We start from the raw sequence: 26,183 nt of genomic DNA on the forward strand, positions 1-26,183 counted from the left end.
CGGGACGGCCTCGGTGGCGGCCGCCATCTTGGCGACGGAGGCGGCGCGCGGGGCGGGGCTGACCCCGGGCGGTACCATGTGCGCGGCGCGGCGGGGGTGTCCAGGGCGCGCGGCGCTCAGACCCGCAGTCTCGTCCTCCGGGGTCGCGATTACTCCCGCGAAGTGGGGGTTATGCGGGTGTGAGGACGACGGTAAGTAGGTCTCAGACTCTCGCGCTGGCGGGAAGCAGCGGGGTGTTGTCCTCGCGTCCCGGCGTCTCCCCTCCGCTCCTCGCGGGCGCGGCGGATGGTGGCGCCCGCGGCCCGCAGCTTCCGCCGGCGCTCGAGGCTGGGCTCGTCACTGCCCTTGGTCCAGGGGTCGCGCTGGGCGCCGAGGCCGCAGGTGGGTCTGGGGGTGCCGGGCGACCCGACCGGGCTGGGCCGCCTCCTGGGAGACCGTTGGCGTCGCGGGTGAGGGGTGCGGGCCGGCCCAGGCTCCCCCGGGTCTGGAGCGGCGCGGCCTCCCGCGGCTTCCCAGCGAGTCTGGGGGTTCCGCCGCGCCGGGCCCCCGCTGGCTTTGAGGAAGAGTTTTAAGAGCATCTTGGAGGAGATTTTTTTTTTCCCCCGTGATTGCTTCCAGGGAGGGTCGCAGAGGAAAGTGGTCCGGGCTGGAGGTGGGGCAAGGGGTGACTTGCTCTTAAGCCAGTGCTGCAAGATAGACCCTTTGCAAAGCGTGTCCACCTGTTGCATCTCGGTTACCGGGGAACACAGGTCACTACAGCCAGGGCTCCCGGGCTGGGCAGGTAGCCAGGGGCCCAGGGGCGCGGGTCCCGGGCTCCGCTCCAGACTCTGCTGGCCCCCTGCAACCCTAGGTCCGGGCATTGGACTTTTTGCCTCCGTTGGTCAACGGTCTCCGGGAACAGCTTTAGCCCCCCCACTAATCACTGCTTGGAAGCCCCCTCCCTCTCCTAAAAAAGAGTTCCCGGCCAGAGAGAGGGCGCAGGGGGCACTTGCCCTGGTTTGGGGCCAACCCCAGCCCTGCTGTACAGTCTGTTTTTCGAGACCTCACGATCCAACCCCGTTTTGCATTGGTTAAATCCCCTTGTTTTGAGTGTCTGCTCACCTTTATTTTTTCCAACTTGAATTCTGAGTGACTTACAGAAAAGCACAGCAGGCACAGCTGTCTTTACACAAGCTTAGGGGTGACGTTGTGCAGAAGGAAAAGTCACAGTAGGGGCCGGAGAGATAGCACAGTGGGTAAGGCGCTTGCCTTGCACACAGCCGGCCCCAGGGGACAATCCCTGGCATTTCATATGGTCCCCAGAGCACCACCAGGAGTAAGGCCTGAGCATGCCAGGTGTCATCCAGAAAAAGAAAAGTAAGTTAAAAGTTCCTAGGAGGGTAAAGTCAGGAGTGAGGATGCGTCCACGCTTGCGTCTGTGCTTGCTCTGAGTGATAATAAAGCATAAGGACTTTGGAGCAAGGAGCCTGGTGCCTGAGGATGCTTCTTCCAGCTCTGTCATTACTGTGTTGGTGACCCTAGGCAAGCGGCTTGAACCTGAATTTTCAATCTTTTAAAAAAAAATGTCGGGCTGGAGTGATAGTACAGCATTTTCCTTGCATGCGGCCAGCCCGGGTTCGATCCCCAGCATCCCATATGGTCCCCTGAGCACTGCCAGGAGTAATTCCTGAGTGCAGAGCTAGGAGTAACCCCTGTGCATTGCCGGGTGTGACCCAAAAAGCAAAAAAAAAAAAAAAAAAAATTATATCCCTTACTGACTTGTATTAAGATCCCGGAACTGGGAGATGGCTGTGTGAACCATGCAGGCTTTATGTACAGGAGGCCTGGGTTCCATCCCTGCCACCCACGGTCCTCTGTGCACCACCTGGCATGAACCAGATTTGTGAGCCCGGAGTTACCCCTGAGCTGCAGGTCAGCACCAAAGTCCCCCTCCCCCCAAAAATGGATTAAGCATGAAGAGCCTTGCCTGGAACAGCAATAGTGCAGCACACACAGTCTGGGGCTCCCGAGTCAAAGCCGGCTGAGGCTCACCTTGATATCAGTTGTCCAGGGAGTCATTCTAGCTCCCTCTAGGGACCATGGATCTCAGTCCTAGGGACAAGAGAGAATGTACAGCAGGGGAGTGCCCTTACGTGCAGCCGACCTGGGTTCTATCCTTGCACCCCATATGGTCTGCAGAGCACTGCCAGGAGTGATTTCTGAGCTCGGTGTGATCCAAAACCCTAAACCCCTTTGCCCTGAAAAGTCTCACTCTTTGGTTATCCACGGCAGGAAAATATAAAATGAACAGGGTGAATCCCCTTCAGTGCTCATTAACTGTGCAGTCGTGACGGGGAGTGCCCCTCGGGGCTGGAGTCGGGCTTTCTTTGCAGCGTTGAATTCAGCTCCGGATTCCAAACGTGCAGAAGCTGTACCTGCGGGTCCCTGTGCTTTGAGAGAGTGTCTCTGCCACAGGAACCCCCGGAGCTGGCTTCCTGTCGAGAGACCCAGACAGAAGTCGCCCTGGTGCTCCTAGCTGCCCTTGGTAATGGCTTTGTAACTGCAGGTGTCCGTGAACGCACTGTGAGCAAGTGTCGGTTGGAGGAGTCCAGCGCTCTGAGCACTGACACCTTGGGGGGAGTCAGAGACAGCGCAGCAGCTGCTGCTTCTCTGCCTGTTTCCAAGCCCGGTGCCATTAGGCCGTGCGTTTGGGGAGTAAAGAATTAGACTCACAGGGCGGGAGCCAGTGCCTGGGAGAAGGAAGCAGGTGTCGGTCTGCATGACCCCGGCACAGTGTAGTCCCGATAAGCACTTTCCTGGGCATCAGTACATTCTTCCTAGAGGACTGTATTTCTGTCTTTGCACGGTTTATCTGTTTCAGATACAGACATATGCAGAGGTGGTTTCTTGCGGGCAGGGGTTAGGCTATACCCACGGTGCTCAGAGCTTGCTGTTGACTCTGGACTCAGTCACTCCTGGCGGTGCTCAACTTGCCATACGGGGTGCCCAGGATCAAACTGGGGTTCACTGCACGCCAGGCCAGAATCTAACCCTTGTACTGCTTCTCCATCCCACAGATGTGATTTGATTCCATCATTAGCCACAAAAAAAAATTGGGGGGGGGGTCACACCCGGCGATGCACAGGGGTGACTCCTGGCTCATGCACTCAGGAATTACTCCTGGCCGTGCTCAGGGGACCATATGGGATGCTGGGAATCGAACTCGGGTCGGCCGCATGCAAGGCAAACGCCCTACCTGCTGTGTATCGCTCCAGCCCTTAGCCACAAATTTTTACAATCAACAATTCAGCATTTTATTGAATGAGGGCCAACCTTTCTGGGGTGAGGGGGTTAATTTCAAGACCAAGTAGTACAGACTCTTATGTGCAGGGAATGGGGGGCCCAGGGGTCCCTGCCTCTGTCCTTGCTGTGCCACTTTTGGACATCAGACTTCCCTCCTTCCCTGTTCCCTCCCCCAAAGGGTGGGATACCCAAATTCTGGTGCCTGGCAGTACTTGGCCATATTCGTGGGTTGCCGTGGTAACCATAAACTGTCACTTGTGGTTGAGTGTGGTTCTGATTGTTACAGTATTATAGCAATCTAAGAATGAGCTGAAGTCCCCTCAGCAGTCCCCTGGGCCTGACCTGGCTTGCCCGCCTCCCCCCATCGTAACAGGGAGAGCCTAGCGGGGAAGGGACATCAACCCCACTGCGGTTTCCAGCTCAGCAGGGCCTGGGCCCTGGCTTGGAGCAGGGCAGGCTTTGGTTTGGGGAGCCACACCTGACAGTGCTCAGGGCTTACTCCTGGCTCTGCACTCCGGGATCGCGCGTGGCGGTGCTTGGGGGACCCTGCAGGGTGTCAGGGATTGAACCTGGGTCAGCGACATGCAAGGCAAGAGCCCTGCCCTGCTAGAGGATGGAAGGGACCAGGGCACAGCTCGGGCACTGCTCTTGTCCCTGTGTCTTATGTTTTCCCCAGGAAAATCGCACAGTGAGCAGGAGCTATGCAAGCAAGCAAGCACTTATTGTAAAAGGGAAAGGGGCCAGAGAGATGGCTCAGTGGGCGGCGCACACTTTGCAGGCAGAAGGCCTCAGTTTGGTCTCTCACTCCCTGGCCCCAGTACAGCCAGGTGTGACCACTGAACCTCAACAAAGAGAAGCCCCTGAACATGCTGGGTCTGGTCCCCCAGTTTTCTTAAACAGTAGGGGATGTGTGTGGAGAGGCAGTGTGGGAATTAAGGTGCAGTGAATGTCTAAATAAACGAGAAGGTAAAGGAAATAAGCGCTCGGCTAGGGTGGAATTACTGATTTCACAAGAAGAGAAAAAGTCTTTGCTTCTCCAACGCCCTGGCAAGCAAGGACTGGGCCGGGGAACCCATGCACACTTATTTTCCACATGAACACTGTTTTGCTTTTGGAAACTCCTAGAATGTAAATGTGCTTGAGTCCTTGGTGTATGGCTAGCCTGGGAGCTAGCCTGAGTCTGAATCCCAGCTCTGCCTTGAATGCCACTTGAGCTTAAGCTGTTTTTTCTTTTTTTTCTTTTTTTCTGCTGTAAGTGGACTGGAGCGATAGCACAGCGGGTAGGGCGTTTGCCTTGCACGCGGCCAACCCGGGTTCGATTCCTCCATCTCTCTCGGAGAGCCCAGCAAGCTACCAAGAGTATTCCGCTCACACAGCAGAGCCTGGCAAGCTCCCCGTGGTGTATTCGATATGCCAAAAACAGTAACAACACGTCTCACAATCGTTACTGGTGCCCACTCGAGCAAATCGATGAGCAACAGGATGACAGTGACAGTGCTCAGGAATTACACCTGGTGGGCACAGGGGACCATGTGTGGTGCTGGGGACTGAACCCAGGTTGACTCTATGCAACAGGGCCTTACCTGCTTGGCTACAGCCCTGCAACTTCCTCCCAGCTCATGTTATTGTTACTTCTTTTTAAGTCTCGCGGGGCCAGAGTGTTAGTACAGTGGGTAGGGCGTTTTCGTCACATGTGGCTGACCCTAGCTCAATTCCCACATCCCATATGCCCCCCTGAGTACCACCAGGAGTAATTCCTGCATCAAAGCCAGGAGTAACCCCTGAGCATCACCAGGTGTGGCCCAGAAACAGAACCAAAAATGTCTCTTATGCCTTTTCAAAATTAATTTTTTTTGGGGGGTGGCAGGGGAGTGTCCTCAGGACCTGCTCTTAGCTCTGTGCTCAGGGATCACCCCTGGCAGAGCTCAGGGGACTTCATAAGCAGTGCAGAGTTATCAAGCCTGAGTGGCTACACGCAAGGCGAGCACCTTCCCCCGTTATCTCTCTGGCCCTCAAAATTAATCTTCAGTAATTAGAACTTCTAAAGAATGCAAAATCGCTTTGGTTTTGTATCTTGAGTTTCAGAGCTAATTTATATACACAAAAGCTCTGAGTTAGTACTGGGAGGTACACACATTTGGCTTTTCTAGTAGAATTATTTTTCTATTTTGGGGCTGGAGCAATAGTACAGCAGGTTGGGCACTTGCCTTGCATGTGGCCGCCTACTTGGGTTATTCCTGGCATCCTGCATGGTCTCCCCTGCCCCCCTCCCCTGCCAGTGATCCCCGAACATAGAGCCAGGAGTAAGCCCTGAGCACCCCCTGGGTGTGACCTCACGCCCTTCCTACCCCCACAAAAGAATTTTTTTATATATTTTTTGTCTCTGAGCTGTATCAGGGGCTGAAGCAGTAGCACGGCGGGTAGGGTGTTTGCCTTGCATGCGGCCGACTTGGGTTCGATTCCTCTGTGCCTCTCGGAGAGCCCAGCAAGCTACCCAGAGTATCCCGCCCGCACGGCAGAGCCTGGCAAGCTCCCCATGGTGTATTTGCTATTCCAAAAACAGTAACAACAAGTCTCATGATGGAGACGTTACTGGTGCCCGCTCGAGCAAATAGATGAGCAACGGGATGGCAGTGACAGTGACAGTCACAGAGCTGTATCAGATAAGATCACTGGTAGAAACAAAACTTTAGGAGCTGGAGACACAGTAGAGGGGTTAAGGTGCTTACTTTGCGTGCAGCTGACCTGGGTTAGATACCCACGCGCCCACGCATAGAGTTAGGAATAATTCCTTGAGCACTGCTGGTGTGGTCCAAACCCTCGCCACGCCCCCCTCATTTAAATAAGTAATAAGTTGACTTTAGTGTAAGTGTAACTTTCCCTGCCCCCCCCCAGTGGTGCCAGGGGTTGAATCTGGACTTGTAAAGCTCTGCCACTGAGGCAGAACCCTGGAACCATGGAATTTTCACATTGATCATTTGTCACCTGCAGCATCTTCATCAAGTAGATTTTAAGTGCAGTCCTCCTTTGGTATCCTGGGGAACTGGTTCCAAGACCCCCTTGGATAACAAAGTTTGGACGGGGTTCAAATCCTTTGTATAAAATGGTGCCGTATTGGGACGGGGAGACAGTCGAAGGGCTGGTGGACAGGCTTTGTGTGCTGGAGGTCCCGACTCAGTTCCCAGCACCGTGTGGTCCCCCGGGCACTGCCGGGAAGGGGTCTCAGACCAAGCCAGGAGCAGCCCCTGAGCACTGATAGAGGGTGCCCGAAAATAAGAGGAAAAAGGCGCCATCTCTGTTTACCCGTGCTGTCTTCCCGACAACTTGAAACTGCGTCTCTGTTCCTGTGTTGTAAGTGCTAAGCCTTCGTGACACTGCATTGCCTAGGGAATGAGCACCCGGGGGAAGCGTGTTGTGTCCCTGTTTGGGACCGACAGCCGTCAAGGCTGACTCAGAGCAGTGGGTTGAATTTCAGGTGTGGATCTGAGTAAGACAAGTGTGCGGTGTTCATCCCTGAGCACATAGCACATAGGAAGTCTTTTTATTTTTTTTTTCTTTTTGCTTTGTGGGTCACACCCAGTGATGCTCAGGGGTTACTCCTGGCTCTGCACTCAGGAATTACTCCTGGCGGTGCTCAGAGGGACCATATGGGATGCTGGGGGGGCTGGAGCGATAGCACAGCGGGTAGGGCATTTGCCTTGCATGTGGCCGACCCAGGTTCAATTCCCAGCATCCCATATGGTCCCCTGAGCACTGCCAGGGGTAATTCCTGAGTGCAGAGCCAGGAGTAACCCCTGTGCATCACCAGGTGTGACCCAGAAAGCAAAAAAAAAAAAAAACCAATATATGAGATGCTGGGAATCAAACCTCGGTCAGTCGCATGCAAGGCAAACACCCTACCCGCTGTGCTAATGCTCCAACCCCATTACTTTGCCTTTACATTCTGTCTTCTGCAGTCGGGGCTGTTTCCTCTTTCAGTGGCAATGGAGGTGCTGGAGCAATAGCACAGCGGGGAGGGCATGAGCTCGCAGCCACTCAGCCTCTGTCCCCCTCATCCCATATGGTCCCCCGAGCACCGCCAGGAGTGATCCCTGAATGCAGAGCCAGGAGGAACCTGTGAGCATCGCCAGTGTGGTCCAGTTCTTCCCCCCCTCCCCCCCAAAAAAAAAGGTGGTGGGAGGATAATGCATTTGATTTTTCATTTGTCTGCCTCTTTACTTTAAGCTTCCACAATGAACCTGCTCCAGCTTGTCCGGGACCACTGGGTGCACATCCTCGTCCCCGCGGGCTTCGTCTTTGGCTGCTATCTGGACAGAAGGAACGATGAGAAGCTCACTGCCTTCCGGAACAAGAGCATGTTGTATAAGAGGTTAGTTTGTGCGTGCTTATTGTTACTGTTCATTTACTTTGGCTGGGAGGAGGCCGCGTCCAGTGGTGTTCAGGGGTCACTTCCGGTGAACCTTGAGAAACCGCAGGCAGTGCTGGTGGGCAGACCCGGGTCTGCTGCATCGCACAGTCGGGCCAGGTGAAGATCGTGTCTGAAGAATAGACACAGGGGATAGTTTTCACTCAGGGACTAAGATGGTACCAAATGATGGCATTTGGTAGTCTTGGTCTAATCCCTGGATAAAACTGATCTTTGGGAATGTAAACAAGTCAACTTAATTAACAAGCTGTTATTCGGAGCCTGCCTTCCCCTCTCTTTGCGTACCGCCAAGTTAAGGATGCATATTTGATAGCGGAAACTGCTTCTGAACAATTTGGCCGAAGCCTCCCGAGAGCTTTCATACTAGCACTGTCTTCCTCGAGCTGTGGCGCGGCTGGAATAAGTAAATAAGTAAACGGCTGTGGCACTGAGTTGGGGGAGGGTGTTGGACGTGGTGGCTGAGTGACCAGAGGGCAGCTGGTGGCTGCCCGCGTGTCTCGAGAGACGCCAGCAGGACACTGTCTGCCCCCAGTGTGCTTCTGGCACAAGCCCTGCCAGGGGCAGGAGCCATGAGCATAGCCATGGGTGGTGTGTGTAGAAACTTCGGATTCATGGGTTTCTTCTTTTTTTTTTTTTTGGAATGGAAAATGTTTTTTTATTTCCAACATTTTGAGTGACTTATTGAAATTTACATAAATGTAGATACGAACGATGGTTAAATGTAGGGTGTTTTGTTTTGTTTTTTTAATGTAGAAGTACTGCTTTTTGTTCATCCATTGATTAAGCTGATTGAATTGGGCATGAACTCCACAGACTCGTGGGTGTCAGAGACCCTGGGCTGGGAACTGGCTGGGAAGCATGAAATGAACTCCCTGAGAGGCTCTGTAGAGAGGGACCAAGCAATGGGACTGGGCAGAGGGGTGCTCTGTTAGATTTGGGCAACACCCAGCCGTGTGGCTCTGAGCTCTGTGCCCAGGGATTGTAGGTGACGCTGGGGATTGAGCCCAGGTCAGCTGTGTTCAAGGCAAGCGCTGTACCCCACTGTTCTATTTCTCCAGAAATATGAACCTTAAAGAGACGATCACTGTCACTGTCACTGTCAGCCCGTTGCTCATCGATTTGTTCGAGCGGGCACCAGTAACATCTCTCATTGAGAGACTTACTGCTGTTTTTTGGCATATCCAATACGCACGGGTAGCTTGCCAGGCTCTGCCACGCGGGCTCCATACTCTCGGTAGCTTGCTGGGCTCTCCGAGAGGGGCAGAGGAATTGAACGTGGGTCGACTGTGTGAAAAGTGAATGCCCAACTGCTGTGCTATCGCTCCAGCCCAAAGAGATGATACACGTTTTAAATTCTGAGAGAAGAGAATGACTATGTGGAATCCAATATAAAAGTTTTAAATGGATCCATTTGAGAGACAAGAAAATTGTTGAGGGGCTGGAGCGATAGCACAGGTTCGATTCCCAGCATCCCATATGGTCCCCTGAGCACTGCCAGGGGTAATTCCTGAGTGCAGAGCCAGAAGTGACCCCCTGTGCATCGCCTGGTGTGACCCAAAAAGCAAAAAAAGAAGAAATTTGTTGAATTCGTGGTTTTGTCTTATGCTCCCCTCGTGAAGATTTTTTTTCTTTCCTTTTTCTCTGTGCACAGGGAGTTGAGACCCAATGAAGAATATACCTGGAAGTAAACGCTGCAGCAGTTACAGTATGTTCACATTGTAAACGCCGAGATAAATTAAAACACGTCCATTATTAAATTTGAAGCGACTCTTTTTATTTTGAAATACTCTTTCAGTTTTTAAGTAACAAGCATACTTAGCTTAAAAATAACTATCGAGTACCTGATTATGTTTGTTAGTCTTAAATTTCCATGTATTTAATTTTTGTTTATAGAGTTAGAACAGTACACAGGATTTTTCTTGTTTGGGTTTTTGGAAGGTCTCAGGGCTTTATTCCTGACCTTGTTCAGCAATCACTCCTGGCAGGGCCGCGGGGGCCATACCGGGTGTCAGGATTTGAGCCCCACCAGTTCGGGGGCCGCCAGGGCTGCATGCTGGGGTGCTAGGGTTGGAATGTGAGTCGTCCTGACCCCAGATTATCACCCCAGCCCAAGCCCGTTTCTTAGAAAAACTTCTCAGGCCATGTGCTTTGAAGTTGCTTAAGATAGATGGTGTTGGGACTGTCCCTCATTTACTTCTGATTCGTTTTGTTTTGGACCCACACCCAGCAGTGCTCAGGTCTTACTCCTGACTCTGTGCTCAGGAACCGCTCCTGGAGGTGCTCACTCCTGAGGTACCTGGCAGTGATCCTGGAGTAGCCCCGTGCCACGCAGCTGTCCTGCCCAGATGCCCTGTCACTCAGGCCCCAAGGGACAGCTTCACTGGTGTCCGTCAACAGAACAGCTACCCGTGTTTGGTGCTCCTAATAGAAGCCAGTGCTCTCTTGACTCACCCCTAGGCAGGGCAAGATACGGGCAAAAATACTTAGAGACAAGCAAGCAAGATACCTGTGGCTTGACTTTGGGGGTGCAGAGATGGGGAGGCACCTGGCAGTGCTCAGGATTTATTCCCGGAGCTTTTTTTGGGGGGGGGGTCACACCCAGCAATGCTCAGGGGTTACTCCTGGCTCTACACTCAGGAATCACTCCTGGCGGTGCTCGGGGGACCCTATGGGATGCTGGGGATCGAACCCGGGTCGGGCGCGTGCAAGGCAAACGCCCTACCCGCTGTGCTATCGCTCCGGCCCCCTCCCGGAGCTTTTATACAATTCTTACAAATGCTTTTATTCCCCCTAGAGTTTTGCAGACATAGGGGGCCAAAGCGATAGTATAGCAGGTAGGTCCTTTGCCTTGCATGCTGCTCACCCCATATGGTCCCCTAAGCCTGCCAGGACTGAGCCCTGAGCACAGCGCCAGGTGTAAGCCCTGAGCACCCGGGGTGTGGCCTTCAAAAAACAAAAATGTCTCCGGAGGGGCTGGAGTGATAGCACAGCGGGGAGGGTGTTTGCCTTGCACGGGGCCAACCCGGGTTTGATTCCCAACATCCCATACGGTCCCCCGAGCACTGCCAGGAGTAATTCCTGAGTGCAGGGCCAGCTCCTGCCATAGCTTCCTCTGGGGCCCACCCTTTTCTGAAGTTGAGGTTCTGCAACTGGGTAGAACCTCAGTTTCCTCTTTTCAGGATTTGTATTTCAAAGGAGTGTGGGCTTCCTGCCCTTGGCCTACTTGCAGGGGGAGGCAATTTCTTCTTAAATTTTATTTTCCGAAAGTGCCTGGGGCCAGAACAGCAGGGCCCAAAGCCCATCCGGGTTCCATCCCGGCATCCGATACAGTCCCCCAGCCCAGCAGGAGTGATTCCTGAGTGCAGAGCCAGGAGTCACCCCTGAACATCACCGGGGGTGACCCAACAACTAAAAATGTAGCACTGTAGCACGGTCACCCCGTTGTTCCTTGATTTGCTCGAGTGGGCACCAGTAACGTCTCCATTGTGAGACTTGTTACTGTTTTTGGCATATCGAATACGCCACGGGGAGCTTGCCAGGCTCTGCCATGCCGGCGGGATACTCTTTTTTTGTTTGTTTGTTTTGTTTTAGGAATAAATTATTTCATTTACTTTTGTTATCTTATAAAACATTTTTTTTTAATTTTTTATTCTTTTATAGAATCACCATGTGGAAAGTTACAAAGCTTTCAGGTTTAAGTCTCAGTTATACAGTGCTCGAACACCCATCCCTTCACCAGTGCACATATTCCACCACCAAGAATCACAGTATACCTCCCCCACCACCCCCAGCAGGATACTCTTGTAACTTGCCAGGCTCTCCTAGAGGAACGAAGGAATTGAACCCGGGTCAGCTGAGTGCAAGGCAAATGCCCTACCCGCTGTGCTACAACTAAAAATAAAGAAGCAAATAAAAATCCACATGCTAGGAACCTGAGAGATGGTGCAGAAGGTAAGGCACTTGCTTTGCACAAGGCCAGCCCCGGTTTAATCTCTGGCACCCCATATAGTCCTTCTGATGTAGGCAGGTAGACTAGGGAAGGATCCTGCCCCCCACTCCAGCTCCCCCTTCCCCTCCCACAGACACGCACACACATCATGGCAATGAAATTCCTGGAAAGTAATAAAGCCACTAGTCCCAAGTCTGACCCACCTTGTGGGATCCAGAAAGCAAGACCTGGTAAGACTCCAGCAGTGGCCTGGAGGAGACTGGACCCCTCCCTGCAGTAAGGGCCTAAAGGAAATGACTGGAAAACCCTCAGTTCCTTCCTTCGACCCGATTAACCCTCAGCGAGCCCAGCCCAGAGAAGGCTGGGCCCATTCTCTGAGAGGTGGTCCAGCAGGAGCAAGGTCAAGAAATGGAGTTTCAAAGTAGACCACTCCCAACTCTACCCGCTGGGAACAACGGAATCATACCTAGCCCGAAAGCCGCATGTGGGGGCGGCGGCTTGGGAAGCCCTCGAAAGCCATCTCAACAAAGGGAGGCCGAGCATCTGCGGCCGAGCCCGTGTGCTGCTTGTGCCCATGTGGCCGGCACGTGTGTCGCCTGCATCTCCCCTCTTGAGCTGTGTCTCTCCCTGCTTCCATCGCTAATGCTGGCCTGTGTGTAGGGCTCTGGAGAAGCCCGCGCTCTCTCGAGTGTGTGACTCACTTTCTCTCCCTCCTTCCGTTTCCTAGAAACCTCCAAATAAAATCTGTTTTACTTCACTGCTTGTCTATTGAATTTTTTTTTTTTCCCAAGCCAAGACAAGAACCTGGTAACCCTGGGTCTTGGGGCGAGAGGGTGATCGGGAGAGAGTGACCGTCTCTCGCCTCCTTGCCGCATGTAAACCACCCGTGGGCCCACCGACTTCAGAGCTGGGTGTGACGTGCTGATTTTTTCTGCCAAGGTGTGTACCTGGCAGTATTAGGGTGCAAAGCACGTGTTCTGGCCCTTTAAGCTATCTCCCCCTCCCCCCCCCGGCCCATACTCTGCACTTTAACATAGGCCTGTGCAAGATTTAGTGGTGACACAGGACTTTCAGGAAGTCAAAGGAGCAGAGGGAATTTAGGGCGATAAGGCTCTGATTCTGGTCACATACAGCTCTGAAGCCAAAGGGAGAGGTCAGCGGGAGGCCCAGGATTTATTAAAAAGAGTATTTGAATTACAAGCTGGAGCGATAGCGCAGCATTTGCCTTGCACATGGCAGACCCAGGTCCGATTCCTCCGCCCCTCTCAGAGAGGGCAAGCTACCGAGAGTATCCCACCCGCACGGCAGAGCCTGGCAAGCTCCCCGTGGCATATTCGATATGCCAAACACAGTAACAACAAGTCTCACAATGGAGATGTGACTGGTGCCCGCTTGAACAAATCGATGAGCAAAAAGATGACAGTAATACAGTGATGTGAATTACAGAAATTTCCCTCCCATTAGATACACTGGAAGATGGGACTGTCTCTTTCAGGATGAGTTTGGTAACGTCTGTTACATAGTGACACTCCAGTTGTTACAGGAAAGAAAGCCATGAGCTATTGTTGATTTGGGGGGGAGGGGCCACAATTGGCTGCTCTCCAGAATCCAGGCTCCAGAGACTATCTGGGCTGCCTGGGATTGAACCTGGGTCAGCCATGTACTAGGCGAGCATCCTACCTCTGTACCGTCACTCTGGCCCTGGACGCTTCCTTTTACCTGCTGTCATCTCCGCCCCCTGCCGTCCATTATCTCTTTTGATTGGATACCTTTAAATGGGCCGGATTTAGGGACCAGAGCGATAGCACAGCGGGTAGGGTGTTTGCCTTGCACGCGGCCGACCCGGGTTCGATCCCCGGCATCCCAGATGGTCCCCCAAGCACTGCCAGTAGTAATTCCTGAGTGCAAAGCCAGGAGTAACCCCTGAGCATCGTTGGGTGTGGCCAAAAAGAAAAAATAGTAAATGGGCCGGGTTTAAACTGGCCAACTAAACCCACCAGGCAGCCCTTCCGCTCCCGCTGTGTCAGGGCGGCACAGAACTCTGTGACAGGTGTGCTATTTACACTAATCACAGTGGCCTGAGATGAGTGCCTCAACTTCCGTATTATTGTAGGGCAGATAGTACAGCGGGTAAGGCATGCAGCCTTGCATGCAGCCAATCTGGGTTTGAGCCCCGGCATCCTATATGGTCCCCTGAGCACCGCCAGAAGGGATTCCCGGAGAAACCCCAGAGCCCTGTTGGGTGTGGCTGGAAAAAAAAAACAAACAGAAAACAAAACCTATTTCACTATTCGGTCCCTTCAGGTTCGTCCCTGCAAGGGAAGGCTGTGTTCCTGGGGAAGAACTCGGCAGAGGTGAGGGCTGGCTTTGCTATTCCAGCAAAGATCAATGCCTCACACCGGCCGCTCTCCAAGAATGGGGGGTGCGGGGTGGATAAAACCCGGCCGTGGAAATCAAGTGACCCTCAGGCTGCCTCCTGGGGCTCTCTCCTGGGGCTCGGGGAATGTGACCATCCTACCATAGAGTTGGTGCTTGGAGCCAGCTTTACCAGCCCTGATCCACAGCAGGTATCTTTGAGTGACCAGGCCCGATTAGGCAGAGAGGCAGGAGCTGAAAGAGGGGCTGGAGCGAGGGCTGGAGCGATAGCACAGCGGGGAGGGCGTTTGTCTTGCATGTGGCCGACCCGGGTTCTAATCCCAACATCCCATATGGGTAATTCCTGAGTGAAGAGCCAGGAGTAACCCCTGTGCATCGCCGGGTGTGACCCAAAAACCAAAAAAAAAAAAAAAAAAAAAGAGGGGCTGGAGCGATAGTACACAGGGAGGGCATTTGCCTTGCACGTGGCAGACCCGGGTTCGATTCCCAGCATCCCACATTGGTCCCCTTGATGTCGGTGGGCCCCACGGTGACTTCCGTGAAGCAGAGAGGAGAAAGATGTCACTTTCTCCCCAGCCACCTCTACCACCTGGGACCCAGAGTTACTGGGTTCTTGTCTTCACTCGTGGAAAAGAATTTCAGGAGTAGACAAGCAGTGAAGTAACAGATTTTATTTAGAGGTTTCTGAGGGAAGGAGGAAGGGATAAGTGGAAAGGAAAAAACAGTGGAATTAACACACTCAAGAGCGAACGCGGGCTTCTCCAAGGGTGAGGAAGCTGTACACACATCCTAGCACTGGACATGAAAGCATGAAAGTACACATCTCAAGGGGGGAGATGCGGGCGACACATGTGCTTGGGCACCACATGTGCTCGGCCATGTGGGCACAAGCAGCACATGGGCTCAGGCAGCATATGCGTGCACTTCCTTTGTTCAAGGTGTTTTTTATAGGGTCTCTTCAACCTGCCCCCACGTGGGGCTTCTTCCCAGGTAAAAGTCCGTTGCTAAGGAGGTTACCAGGGAGGTTGGGAGTGGTGATGGTCTTCTTTAGGCTGGATCACATTTTAATCAGATTAAGGGAGAGGTCGATAGAATTCCAGCAACTTCATGGGGAGCGGTCCAACCTCCTCAGGGTCTGGAGAAGGTCTTATTAGGTCTGTTTTCTGTATCCACCGGGTGGGTTAGTCTCGGGATTCTCCAACCAAGGGCCTTTGTTAATCCAAGTTTCATTGCCAAGGGCCTTTCCCTATCTACCTGCCTACATCACCCTGAGCATCACCAGGGGTAATTCCTGAGTGCAGAGCCAGGAGTGACCCCTGAGCATCGCTGGGTGTGACCCAAAAAGAAAAAAAAAAAAAAGCTGAGAGAGATTCGCAGTCCTCACTGTCTTTTTCTTTTTTTTCAAAGCTTTTTTTTCTCTCTGGGTTTTGGGCCACATCCGGCAATGCTCAGGGGTTATTTCTGGCTCTGCACTCAGGAATCCTTCCTGGCAGCTCGGGGGCCCTGTGGGGTGCAGGGGCTGAACCTAGCCCAACCCGCTGCGCTGTGGCTCCGGCCCCCAGAAAGCTCTTCTCAAAGCTGCCTCCCTCCTTCCCCACGTCACCGGAGTCACCTGCAACAGGACTGACAAGACAGCCAGGGGTGGGCAAGTCACTTGGGGAACCCCCCTCTTTCCGTGGAGACACTTCTGCCATAACAACAGTTTTGGAAGGGCCACACCCCTGGTCTGTAGACCCACACACACACACACACACACACACACACACACACACACACACACTTTGAAGCCCACATATGCAGTTCTGCCCCCCAGGGCTCTGGAGCTTTCTGGAACCCACAACAAAAGACTACCTGTCGGAACCTGGCCCCAGCCAATCAACGCCCACCAGGAAGAAACAGGGCCTGGTTCAGAGTTAACTGCACGTGGCATCCCTCCCCGCCCCACGCCTCCTTTCTTCGTTATAAACCCACCCTTCTACATAGCCGGGTGGGGTCTTTCAGTAGGTCCTCCAGAGCCTCGTGTGACCCGCCAGGGGGCGCTCTTTCCCAAAACCCCATTTCAGCCTGATTCTCTTCTTGGCCTCTGTGTCTTTCCCAGACCCCATCTCAGACCTTTCAATACCTAGTAGTATTCAGGAGCTACTCCTGGATCAGTGCTCAGGGGCTGCTCCTAGAGGGTTTGGGTGGCCATGTAGGGCAGGGGATAGAATCAGGAGTCAGCATATAAAACCTGTGCTCCAGAGCCAGCATGGAAAACTCAGGGCCAGAGGGGTTGGAGCGAAAGCACAGTGGGTAGGGCATTTGCCTTGCACGCGGCCGAACTGGGTTCAATACCCGGCATCTCGTATGGTCCCCAAGCACCGCCAGGAGTAATTCCTGAGTGCAGAGCCAGGAGTAACCCCCAGCAACGCTGGGTGTGACCCAAAAAGGGAAAAAAAATAAAAAAATAATAAAAAAATAAAACCAAACTTAGGGCCAGAAATAGTACAGAGGTCGAGGTGTTTGCCTCGCATGTGGATACCGTGTATGGCCTCCTGGACACAGCAGGCCAGGAATAAGCCTTTGTACCACAGTTGCATGGCCTACTCAGCTCCAAAGAAATAAAAATATGAATAGCGGTATAAAGTAGGCAGGTAGAGGAGGGTGGGTGAGCAGTGAGTTCTCTGGAGGCAGGATGTGATTTGAAGTTCCTGTCACTAGCCTTAAAACAGCCCAGAAGCATTGTAGCCAGGGGCTGGAGCCATAGCACAGCGGGGAGGGCATTTGCCTTGCACGCAGCCGACCCGGGTTTGATTCCCAACATCCCATAGCAGCACCTGAGCAGCACCAGGAGTAATTCCTGAGTGCAGAGGCAGGAATTGTGCATTGCTGGGTGTGACCCAAAAAGGGGAAAAAAAGTGTTATAGCCAAACCCTCTTTGATGACACGGGAGCTGGAGCGCAGACAGGCTAAGGGGTGCCAGCCCCTCCCTCACCCCTCCAGAGAGAAGCTCCGTCAGGAACAAAGGGTTTTGGTAAGGACACGAAGGGGACCCTAAAGTTTCAAGCTCTTCTTCATGGCAAGGCCACAGCAAAAATGGACTTTTATCTCCAGAGAAAGCCTCATCCGGGGGCAGTGGGGAGAAAACCTTATAACCAACTCTGTGAAGGCAAGATGGGCACTCCCCGTGTGGGGTGGGGGCGGGTGGGCCCATCTTCTTCACCTGAGATGGGTACCCTCAGCTCTGAGGAATCCTCTCTCTCTCTCCCTCCCTCCCTCCCTCTCTCTCCCCCTCCCTCCCTCCCTCCCTCCCTCCCTCCCTCTCTCTCCCTCTCTCCTCTCTCCTCTCTCTCCTCTCTCTCTCTCCCTCTCCCTCTCTCTCCTCTCCTCTGTCTCTCTCTCTCTCCTCTCTCTCCTCCCTCTCTCCCTCTCTCCCTCTCTCCCTCTCTCCCTCTCTCTTTCCCTCCTCACAATCTGTACATAAACACTTTTACTTCAAGGCCAGAGAGAGTAAAGCAGGTAAGGCAGAAGGCACGTGCTTTACCTTACACATGGTTGACCGGGTTCGATTCCCGGCACACCATAAGTTTCCCCCAGCACAACAGGAGTGATCCCTGAGTGCAGAGCCAGGTGTGGCTCAAAGATGAAGTTTCTGGGAAACCTGGGTAGATTTAGGATTGACTTTCCTTCCCTGCAAAGAGCAATTCCTTGCCGAGAAACGGGCTGGCAAGGATCACTTCCCACACCGAGCAGAACAAGTGCAGCCTGATGACCGCCTGGGGGGCCAGGGCAGGAGCTCAGGGCTGACCCTTCGGCCCTACATTTCCTCAGGCACGGCCCAGGTGCGGGGGAGAGAGATCGGCTGGTTCCCCTCTCCAGGCTGCCACTCTCCCAGCATCACATAAATCACTCACAACAAATCCATCCTTTAAAAGGTAAAACCCCCCAGGACTGGAGTGATAGCACAGCGGGTAGGGCATTTGCCTTGCATGCGGCCAACCTGGGTTCGATTCCCAGCATCCTAAATTGTCCTCTGAGCACTGCCAGGAGTAATTCCTGTGTGCGGAGCCAGGAGTAACCCGTGTGCATCGTCAGGTGTGACCCAAAAAGAAAAAAAATAAGAAACCTCCCTCCTATCATAGTCTCACTAGACCTGTCCCTGTCTCAAAACACAGTGAGGGCCAGATAAATAGTACAGCGGATATAGGATAGGGCACTTGCCTTGCACGCAGCTGACCTAGATTCAATTCCCTGCACCCCATACTATCCCTATGAAGTAAATTTTTTTTTTTTTTTGCTTTTTGGGTGACACCCGGTGATGCACAGAGGTTACTCCTGGCTCTGAACTCAGGGATTACTCCTAGCGGTGCTCAGGGGACCAGATGGGATGCTGGGAATCAAACCTGGATCAGCTGTGTGCAAGGCAAATGCCCTACCGCTGTGCTATTGCTCCAGCCCCAGAACAAATAATTTCTAAAGGAAGAAAGAAAAAAAGAGCACATTAAGGGCTGGAGAGATAGCATAGTGGGTAAGGTGTTTGCCCCGCAGATGGCCAATCTAGGTTTGATCCCCAGCACCCCATATAATCCACCTGAGCCCCCCCAGGAGTGGTTCCTGAGTGCAGAGCCAGGGGTGAGGTCTGAGCATCGCTGGGTGTGGCCCCTCCACACAGGAAAAAAAGAATGAGCATATGTTTTTACTCCCTGGGATCTTGATCTATTTCCCCATTTTCTATGACCAAGGTTTCCCAGTACAGGACTGGGAGTTGCAGGGAGAGAAGCACATTTAAGAAATGGCAACAGGGGGCTGGAACGATAGCACAGCGGGTAGGGCGTTTGCCGTGCATGTGGCTGACCCGGGTTTGATTCCCAGCATCCCATATGGTCCTCTGAGCACCGCCAGGGGTAATTCCTGAATGCATGAGCCAGGAGTGACCCCTGTGCATCGCCGGGTGTGACCCCCCCCCAAAAAAATAAAGGCAACAGGTTGGCCCCAGGAGCACTGGGTACTCACTTACATTTTCATCTCCTATCTCCAGGTGCCCCTTCTCATCCCCTGAACCTGCACGCCAGAGTCACCAGTGGTCTCCATAGCAACGAAACTCGATGGGCTCTTTGGGATTATGTAACTGAACTTTCTGGCAACCAACCACTTTCCTTGCAGCATTCTTTCCTCAAAACCACCTTCATTTGCTACTTTTCTGCCTCACTATCCTTCTTCTCTACCACCTGAATTTTAATTTTCATTTTTCTTAATTTTCTTTTTTATTTGGGGGCTGTACCCAGAGGTGTTCAGAGCTTGATTCTGGCTCTGCACTTAGGGATCATTCCTGCAAGGCTTAGGGAATCAATATGGGACATCGAGGCTCAAACCCAGGTCAGCCACACGTAAGGCATGTACCATACTCATTTTACTATCATCACCTATGCATATAATTATTTGACGCCTTCCTCTTGGGCGCCAGAGTGATAGTACTGTGGGTGGAGTGCTCCTCTTGCTAGAGGCTCACCCAGGCTTACTTGACCCCCTTTGTGACCCCCAAGCTGCCACAAGTGACCCTGAGCACAGAGCCAGGAGTAAATCCCAAACTACCACCCCCCAGAAAAATAAAACAGCCTACTTCTACCAATTTTCAAGTAGCAAGATCCAGCCTGCTGCATGAATATTCATGCAGTTGGAGGCGCTGAAACAAGGAACTCAAAGAAATTTATGTCATGGAGGGTCCAGGTTTTCTCTGACTCTGTGAAAAAAGTAGAGAGCCCTGAAATCTCCTTTTATTACCATCCTACAGTTCACAGGGCTCCGTACAGTGAGGTCGTCAACAAAGGAGCTACAGGAAGATCATGCAAAGTTCTGCACACTGGACACAATGTAGGACCTGCATACTGACAGCAAACAGGTTAAGCAGAACCCCGGATCGGTGAGAAAAGGAAGACTGACAATTTCGGTATAGTTTAGGAAATTATTTACTAAGGCAGCCAAAAGAAGAAGATGTTCAGTCTCAGCCAAACCAGTCAGGACACATGAGAAATCTCACCCATTTTCACGGGTCCCTATGTTCCTGCCCGTGGGTGGAGCACTTTACATGGGCTCATCCTGGTAGCTCAGTCCAGCCCCGACACCAGCCTGCCTGCCTCTGGTTTCATCAAAGCCTTCCTCCACTTTCCTGAGTCTTTCACTCGACCCCCAGTTGAGTCTCCGCCTCAGGGCCAGAACACTTGCACTGCTAACATTACCTAGATTTGGACCCGCCTGGGGGCTCATTTACTAACCTTGGACACTGTGCTGTTAAGCTCTCCGTGCCCTCATTACCTGTGTAAAATAGGGCTAGAAAAAGCCACGTCCAAGTTTGCTGTATCATAATCATTCCGATATGCATAGGACTCTACCTACACTAAACCCTTTGTAAATATTAACTCATTTTTACACAAGTGCTAGGTCCTGGGGGATGCAACGAGGCTTTTTCTGTTCCTTTTTTTTCTTTTTTTTTTGCTTTTTGGGTCACACCTGGCGATGCACAGGAGTTACTCCTGGCTCATGCACTTAGGAATTACACTGGCGGTGCTTGGGGGCCATAGGGGATGCTGGGAATCGAACCCGGGTCAGCCGCCTGCAAGGCAAACGCCCTACCCTCTGTGCTATCGCTCCAGCCCCAAGCTTTTTCTGTTCCTTGAAAATACTTTTTTTTTTTTTGGAAGGGTCACACCCAGAGATGCTCAGGACTTCCTCCTGGCTCTACTCCGGGATCACTCCCAAGCCGTGCTGAGAGGCTCTAACCCAGGTCGGCCAGGTACGCGGCAAGCGCCCACGCAGCCTTACTATCTCTCCGTCCTCCAGGAGGGAGGTTTGAAAGAACATGCCTAGGTGATCACGATAACCTTGGAAAACAAAGAGAACAGTCACACCTGTGTGGGAACTCCCTAGCACACCTGAAGTCATCCCCAGGCGCGGAAGCGGAGAAGAGCCTCCCGACAGCAGGGGGCGCTGCAGCAGCCTCCGCCCACCCCGGCCGCCAGGCGGCGGGAGCAGAAGAAGCCGGGAGGACGCGCCCCAGGGGTCACGTGCCCCCGCAGTCCCCGCCCCGCCTTTCACGCGCTCGGGGCGGGCACGTGACCCGCGTCCTCGGGCCTGATTGGCCCGCGCGCGGCACGTGGGCCGGGGCGGGCGGCGGCGCGGCGGGGCGGGGGCGGGGGGCGGCGGGGTGGGAGGCGGGGGGGAGGAGCTGGAGGGGGGTGGTTAAGGCGCGGGGGGCCGTTGGCTCCAGACAAATAAACATGGAGTCCATCTTCCACGAGAAAGTGAGTGTCCGCGTCGCCGGGGGCCGCCGTGGGCAGCGCGGCGGCGGGCGTGGGCGCGCCGGGTGGGCCCCGCGTCGCCCCCTCGGGCCGAACTCCCGGGGCCGGCCGCTGCCCACCGCCCCCCGCGGCCCCGCGGCCCGCGGCGGCGGGGCGGGAGGAGCCCGGGGCCGAGCGGCGGGGCGGCGGGGGTTGCTGCCCCTGCGCCGGCCCGGGGGTCCCTGCCCCCCGCCGCTGCCCCCCCCCAACTCGCCCGGGTGTGCCGCGAGCCCCCCGGGCCCCGCCCCGCGCCTCCAGCCCGGCCCCGGCGCGGGAACTTTTCCTGGCCCTGGCGCCCCGGTTCTATCGTGGAATCTCCACGACGCTCAGGTCCTCCTGCCGCCCCGGCTCGGGGGGCGTCGGGGGGCGGGCCTGACCCCCCGGGCGGTCCGCAGCACCCTGCGCCTCCCCACCCCCGCCCCGCGCTGATGGTGGTGGTGGGGGGTTCGGCACCGGGGTCCCCGCTGCGGGCCGTCGGGGGTCCCGCTGTGGTCCGAGAGGGTCCTCCTGGGCGCGGCGCCCGGCCCACCCGCGCGCGCCTTTTGGGGTCCCGGGTGCCCCTGCGAGCGCGCACCTGGGCGTCGCGCCCGTGTCCCCTCCCCTGCCGTCACCGGGGCGGTGGGTGTGTGCGAAACCTTCCCCCCACCCACCCCCGGACCAGTCTGGCTCATCACACCTTGTTTCCTAATGGTTTCGTGTTTGGAAAGGGCTTGCCGGTTGCGCCTGCTGTGTTTTTATTTTTCAATTTTGTAGGAGCCCAGCGATTGGGGTGGGTCGAAGGCGTGTTTCAAAATTCGCATCGGGGAGGCTTCCTCGAGGCGCCAGAGCCTCGCTCTGACTCCCAGCGCTCGGGAAACGGGATGCTGCGCTTTGCTTTCCGTCTAGAAAACAAAGTTTGCGCGTATTCTAATTCTATCCTAAGACCACTTTTTTTTATTGTAGGGGAGGAAGGACTCAGTAGCAGAGTTTTCACCAATTTATTTATTGGTAGGCGGGGGGAGTGGCGTGTGGGCCACACCTGGCAGTGCTTAGGGCTTACTGCTGGGAGCTGCGCTCAGGGATCACCCCTGGCGGGGCTGGGGGACCCGGGATCCATCCTCAGTGGGCCATATGCAAGGCAAAGGGTGTTATCTCTCGGTGCTGTCTCTTCTTACTGATCTTTTTATTGGCATTTTATGACTCTTGGACCGAGATAAAGAGAACACTTCATATATTTTTATTGTATTTTCTAAAGCTAGAGTGCGTTAGCATAGAAGGCTCCAAACACCTTCCACTTCTCAAAGTTATACAATGCATGTTTATCTTAGGGGGCGCACACCCAGCGGTGCTCAGGAGCTACACCACGTCAGTGCACAGGGGTTTGCTCCCTAAATGCTCAGGGGAGCAGGTGCCAGGATGGAAACGCTTGGGGCTCCAGTAACGCAACGCCTGCCTTCAACCCATCTAGCTGTAGCCCAGGCCCTGTACAGTACTCCCTTAAACAGTTTTGCTTGTTGTAAGACCAGATGTCACCGGAGGTGTTTGGGTGCCACTAGCTTAGTGAAAAGCCTCTTAACCTGGCAGAAGTCGAGGTCAGGCTTAGTGCGTCTGGAATACGCAAGTTACTCTCCTCAAGTTATGGAACTTACCTGCGCTTTGCATGGGAAGACTTTCATGAGTGCGTCAGCCGACTTTGAGGGCTACGGAAACCATCTGTAAGCAGGGTTCGATGCCGATAGGTGCTCAGAGTTCTGGCAATGTTTGCACCAAACACCCTCCTTCCAGTGTGCTCGTTCTGTCTCTGCAGTATGACCCTGGAACCCTGATTAGGTCCTGGCTTTAAAGAAGAACAACCTTTGCAGATTCTGTCTTGTCTGCAGAAGACCACCCCCTCCATGGGATGTGGTTTTCCTTTTCAGAGTTGTTACTTTGAATGTTCTTAATTAAGTTAGAAAGTATCAGTCCTAATGCCTAAGGCAGTTCCCACCTTAGAAGGCATATGATGGTCTTTTTTTTAAGTAAACATTTTGGGGCCTGAGTGATGGTACAGTAAGTAGGTAGGGCGGTTTTTCTTGCATGTAGTAGATACAGGTTCACTCCCCAGGACCCCATATGGTCCCTTGAGCATGCCAGGAGTTATCCCTGAACACAGCCAAGAGTAAGCCATGGGCACTGCTGGGTGTGGCACAAACCAAAAGTTAAAAAAGCAACAACCAAAAAACCAAAACCATTAGGGAGTGTGTTTAGGGCCACACCTAATCATATTCAGCTCAGTGCTCAGGGCACCGTGTGTGTGTGTGTGTGTGTGTGTGTGTGTGCGCGCGCGCGCGTGCGCCCAATCATTCCAAATATTTTTTTAAACTCTAAGGGGCCTATATGAGTATATAATTGTGGCTCATGACATATGGGGGTGCTGGGACGATAGCACAGCGGGTAGGGCATTTGCCTTGCACATGGCCGACCCGGGTTTGACTCCCCGTCTCTCTCGGAGAGCCTGGCAAGCTAGGAGAGTATCCCGCCCGCATGGCAGAGCCTGGCAAGCTACCCATGGCGTATTCGATATGCCAAAAACAGTAACAACAAGTCTCACAATGGAGACGTTACTGGAGCCCGCTCGAGCAAATCGATGAGCAATGGGACGACAGTGACATTTTAAATAAACTATTTGGTTTTTGGTCCACTTGTAGCAGTGCACAGGGATCACTTCTGGTGGACCAGAAGACCATTTGGGGTGCCGGGGATCAAACCTGGGCCAGAGCATGTAAGGCAGGTGTCCTAGCCGGCTGTACTGTGTCCTCGCAGCCGTGTGCCTTTTCAAAAATCATGTTAAAGGGGCTGGAGCGATAGCATAGCGGGTAGGGCATTTGCCTTGCACTCAGCCAACCCGGGTTCAAATCCCAGCATCCCATATGGTCCCCTGAGCACTGCCAGGAGTAATTCCTGAGTGCAAAGCCAGGAGTAACCCCTGTGCATCGCCAGGTGTGACCCAAAAAGCAAAAAATAAAACAAACAAAAAAATCGTGTTAAAATTGGAGCTGATGCAGTAGTACAGTGGGCAGGCGCTTGCCTTGCACGTGGCTTACCTGGGTTTGATCCCTGGCACCCCCATATGCTCCCCTGAGCCCCACTAGGATTGATCCCTGAGTGCAGAGCTAGACGCAAAGTCCTAAACATAGCTGGGTGTGGCCCCCACTCCCAAACAAAACAGAAAAAAAGGAGTAAACTGAGCAGACCAGGCATGGCTTGAAACCCCCTCTCTCACAGGGCGGGGCTGCATCACAGGTAGAAAAAAAAAAAGTCTTAGAAAAACTTTGGGCTGGGCCAGAGAGGTAGAGCAATGGGAAGGCTGCCACTTTGCCTTTGGCTGGCCAGGTTTCGAGCCTCCGTCCCCCCCCCCCCAGTGATTCCTAAGTGTAGAGCCGGAGTAAGCCCCAAAAATACAGCTTCTGGGCTGTAGCCGAGGTTCCCAGACCTTTTCTGAAAAGGGAAAAAAAGTAGCCAGCCATCCTGAATAATCCCCAGTTGCTGCCCTTAGGGGACCAGGATCTTCCCCATTGGGGAGCTTTGGGCTGGAGCTTGCCGGCCCCTAACTTAAACTCTAAAACAAAATGACCCCTAGTGGGTTCTCCTCTGATTCCTGCTGCTCTGGTCATTTTGTTAACGTCCCTTATCGTGTAACGTGAATTAGAGAACCAAATTGTGGGTCCCAGGGGCTGGAGAGGAATCCCAAAGAGCACTTGCCTTGCATGTGGCTGCGTCCGATCCCTGGCACCCCGTATCATCCTCCAAGCACTACTAGGAATAATGTCTGGGTGCAAAGCCAGGAGTAACCCCCGAGCATCACTGGTGTGCCCTCCCACCTTCCCCCCCCCCCCAAAAAAAAAAACAACTTTGGGTTCTAAAACTTCTTTTTTTTTTTTTTTTTTTTGCTTTTTGGGTCACACCCAGCGATGCTCAGGGGTTACTCCTGGCTTTGCACTCAGGAATTACTCCTGGCGGTGCTTGGGGGACCATATGGGATGCCGGGGATCGAACCTGGGTCGGCCACGTGCAAGGCAAACTCCCTACCCGCTGTGCTATCGCTCCGGCCCCCTAAAACTTCTTTAATTTTGGTTTTTTGGGCCTCAGCTGGTGATGCTTAGGAATTACTCCTGGCTCTGAACTCGGGAATCACTCCCGGCAGCACTCGGGAACTGTATGGGTGCCAGGGCTCAAACCTAGCTTGGCTGCATGCCGCACACGTGTCCTACCCACTGTATTATGGGCTCCAGCCCAAGGATCTAAATTTATTTTTAAATTGGTTTCAAATTGGTGAATGATTTTGAAAAGTTGTTGCATCTCGCGAGTCTGCCTGCGCTCTGTTCTGTGCTGCTGGTGTCTAGCCTCTTTAAGGCACGGGAGGTTTAAGAATAACCAGGTGCAGGGCTGGAGCAGCAGTGCAGCGGGTCGGGCATTTGCCTTGCACACGGCCAACACGGCTTCCGTATGGTCCCCCAGGCGCTGCCAGGAGTAATTCCTGAGTGCAGAGCCAGCAGTAACCCCCGAGCATCGCTGGGTGTGACCCAAAAAGCAAAAGAGAATAACCAGATGCCACTGAAGTGGCCTGAGAAAAGGTCCTGGCACAGACCTGGAGCTTCTGCCTGGTCTGAGCCCAACTCCTCGGAGTTACTTTCCTCTGGGCTTGGGTGTCCCTCGGCGCCGGGCTACTCAGGGGGCTGCGTGGCATGTGTCAGTGCTGGTACGGGTGCCCATTGTTGGGGGGGCACACGTTTGTATTTTCAAGGTCTTGTGGGCACTGCTGAGGACAGGGGGTTGGTCGTGGGTCCCAGGCTAGACCGTCTCTCTCCTGTCTGTGTCG

At 53.7% G+C, this 26,183-nt stretch overlaps 2 protein-coding genes across 4 annotated transcripts in view; both read left to right on the top strand.

Moving 5' to 3' along the window:
* Nucleotides 1-59: 59 nt before the first annotated feature.
* NDUFB1 (NADH:ubiquinone oxidoreductase subunit B1) lies at nt 60-9,471 on the top strand. Of its 2 annotated transcripts, none has more exons than XM_055131701.1 (3): nt 60-191; nt 7,507-7,651; nt 9,360-9,471. In XM_055131701.1, the coding sequence occupies exons 1-3, from the start codon at nt 77-79 to the stop codon at nt 9,394-9,396; spliced, it is 297 nt and encodes a 98-aa protein (XP_054987676.1). In that variant the 5' UTR covers nt 60-76; the 3' UTR covers nt 9,397-9,471. The 2 variants fall into 2 exon arrangements, with proteins under 2 accessions (XP_054987676.1, XP_054987677.1); XM_055131702.1 differs by lacking the exon at nt 60-191 and adding an exon at nt 223-381.
* An 11,734-nt stretch (nt 9,472-21,205) lies between these two features.
* The window catches only part of ATXN3 (ataxin 3), a 35,335-nt gene continuing 30,357 nt past the window's right edge, over nt 21,206-26,183 (top strand). For both annotated transcript variants that reach the window (XM_055131720.1, XM_055131721.1), the window contains exon 1: nt 21,206-21,310. In XM_055131720.1, coding sequence (XP_054987695.1) covers nt 21,287-21,310 — 24 coding nt within the window. In that variant the 5' untranslated portion in view covers nt 21,206-21,286. The remainder of the gene's footprint in view (nt 21,311-26,183) is intronic.

This window comes from Sorex araneus, chromosome 3 (assembly GCF_027595985.1).
Source record: "Sorex araneus isolate mSorAra2 chromosome 3, mSorAra2.pri, whole genome shotgun sequence".
NCBI classification, from domain to species: Eukaryota; Metazoa; Chordata; class Mammalia; order Eulipotyphla; family Soricidae; genus Sorex; species Sorex araneus.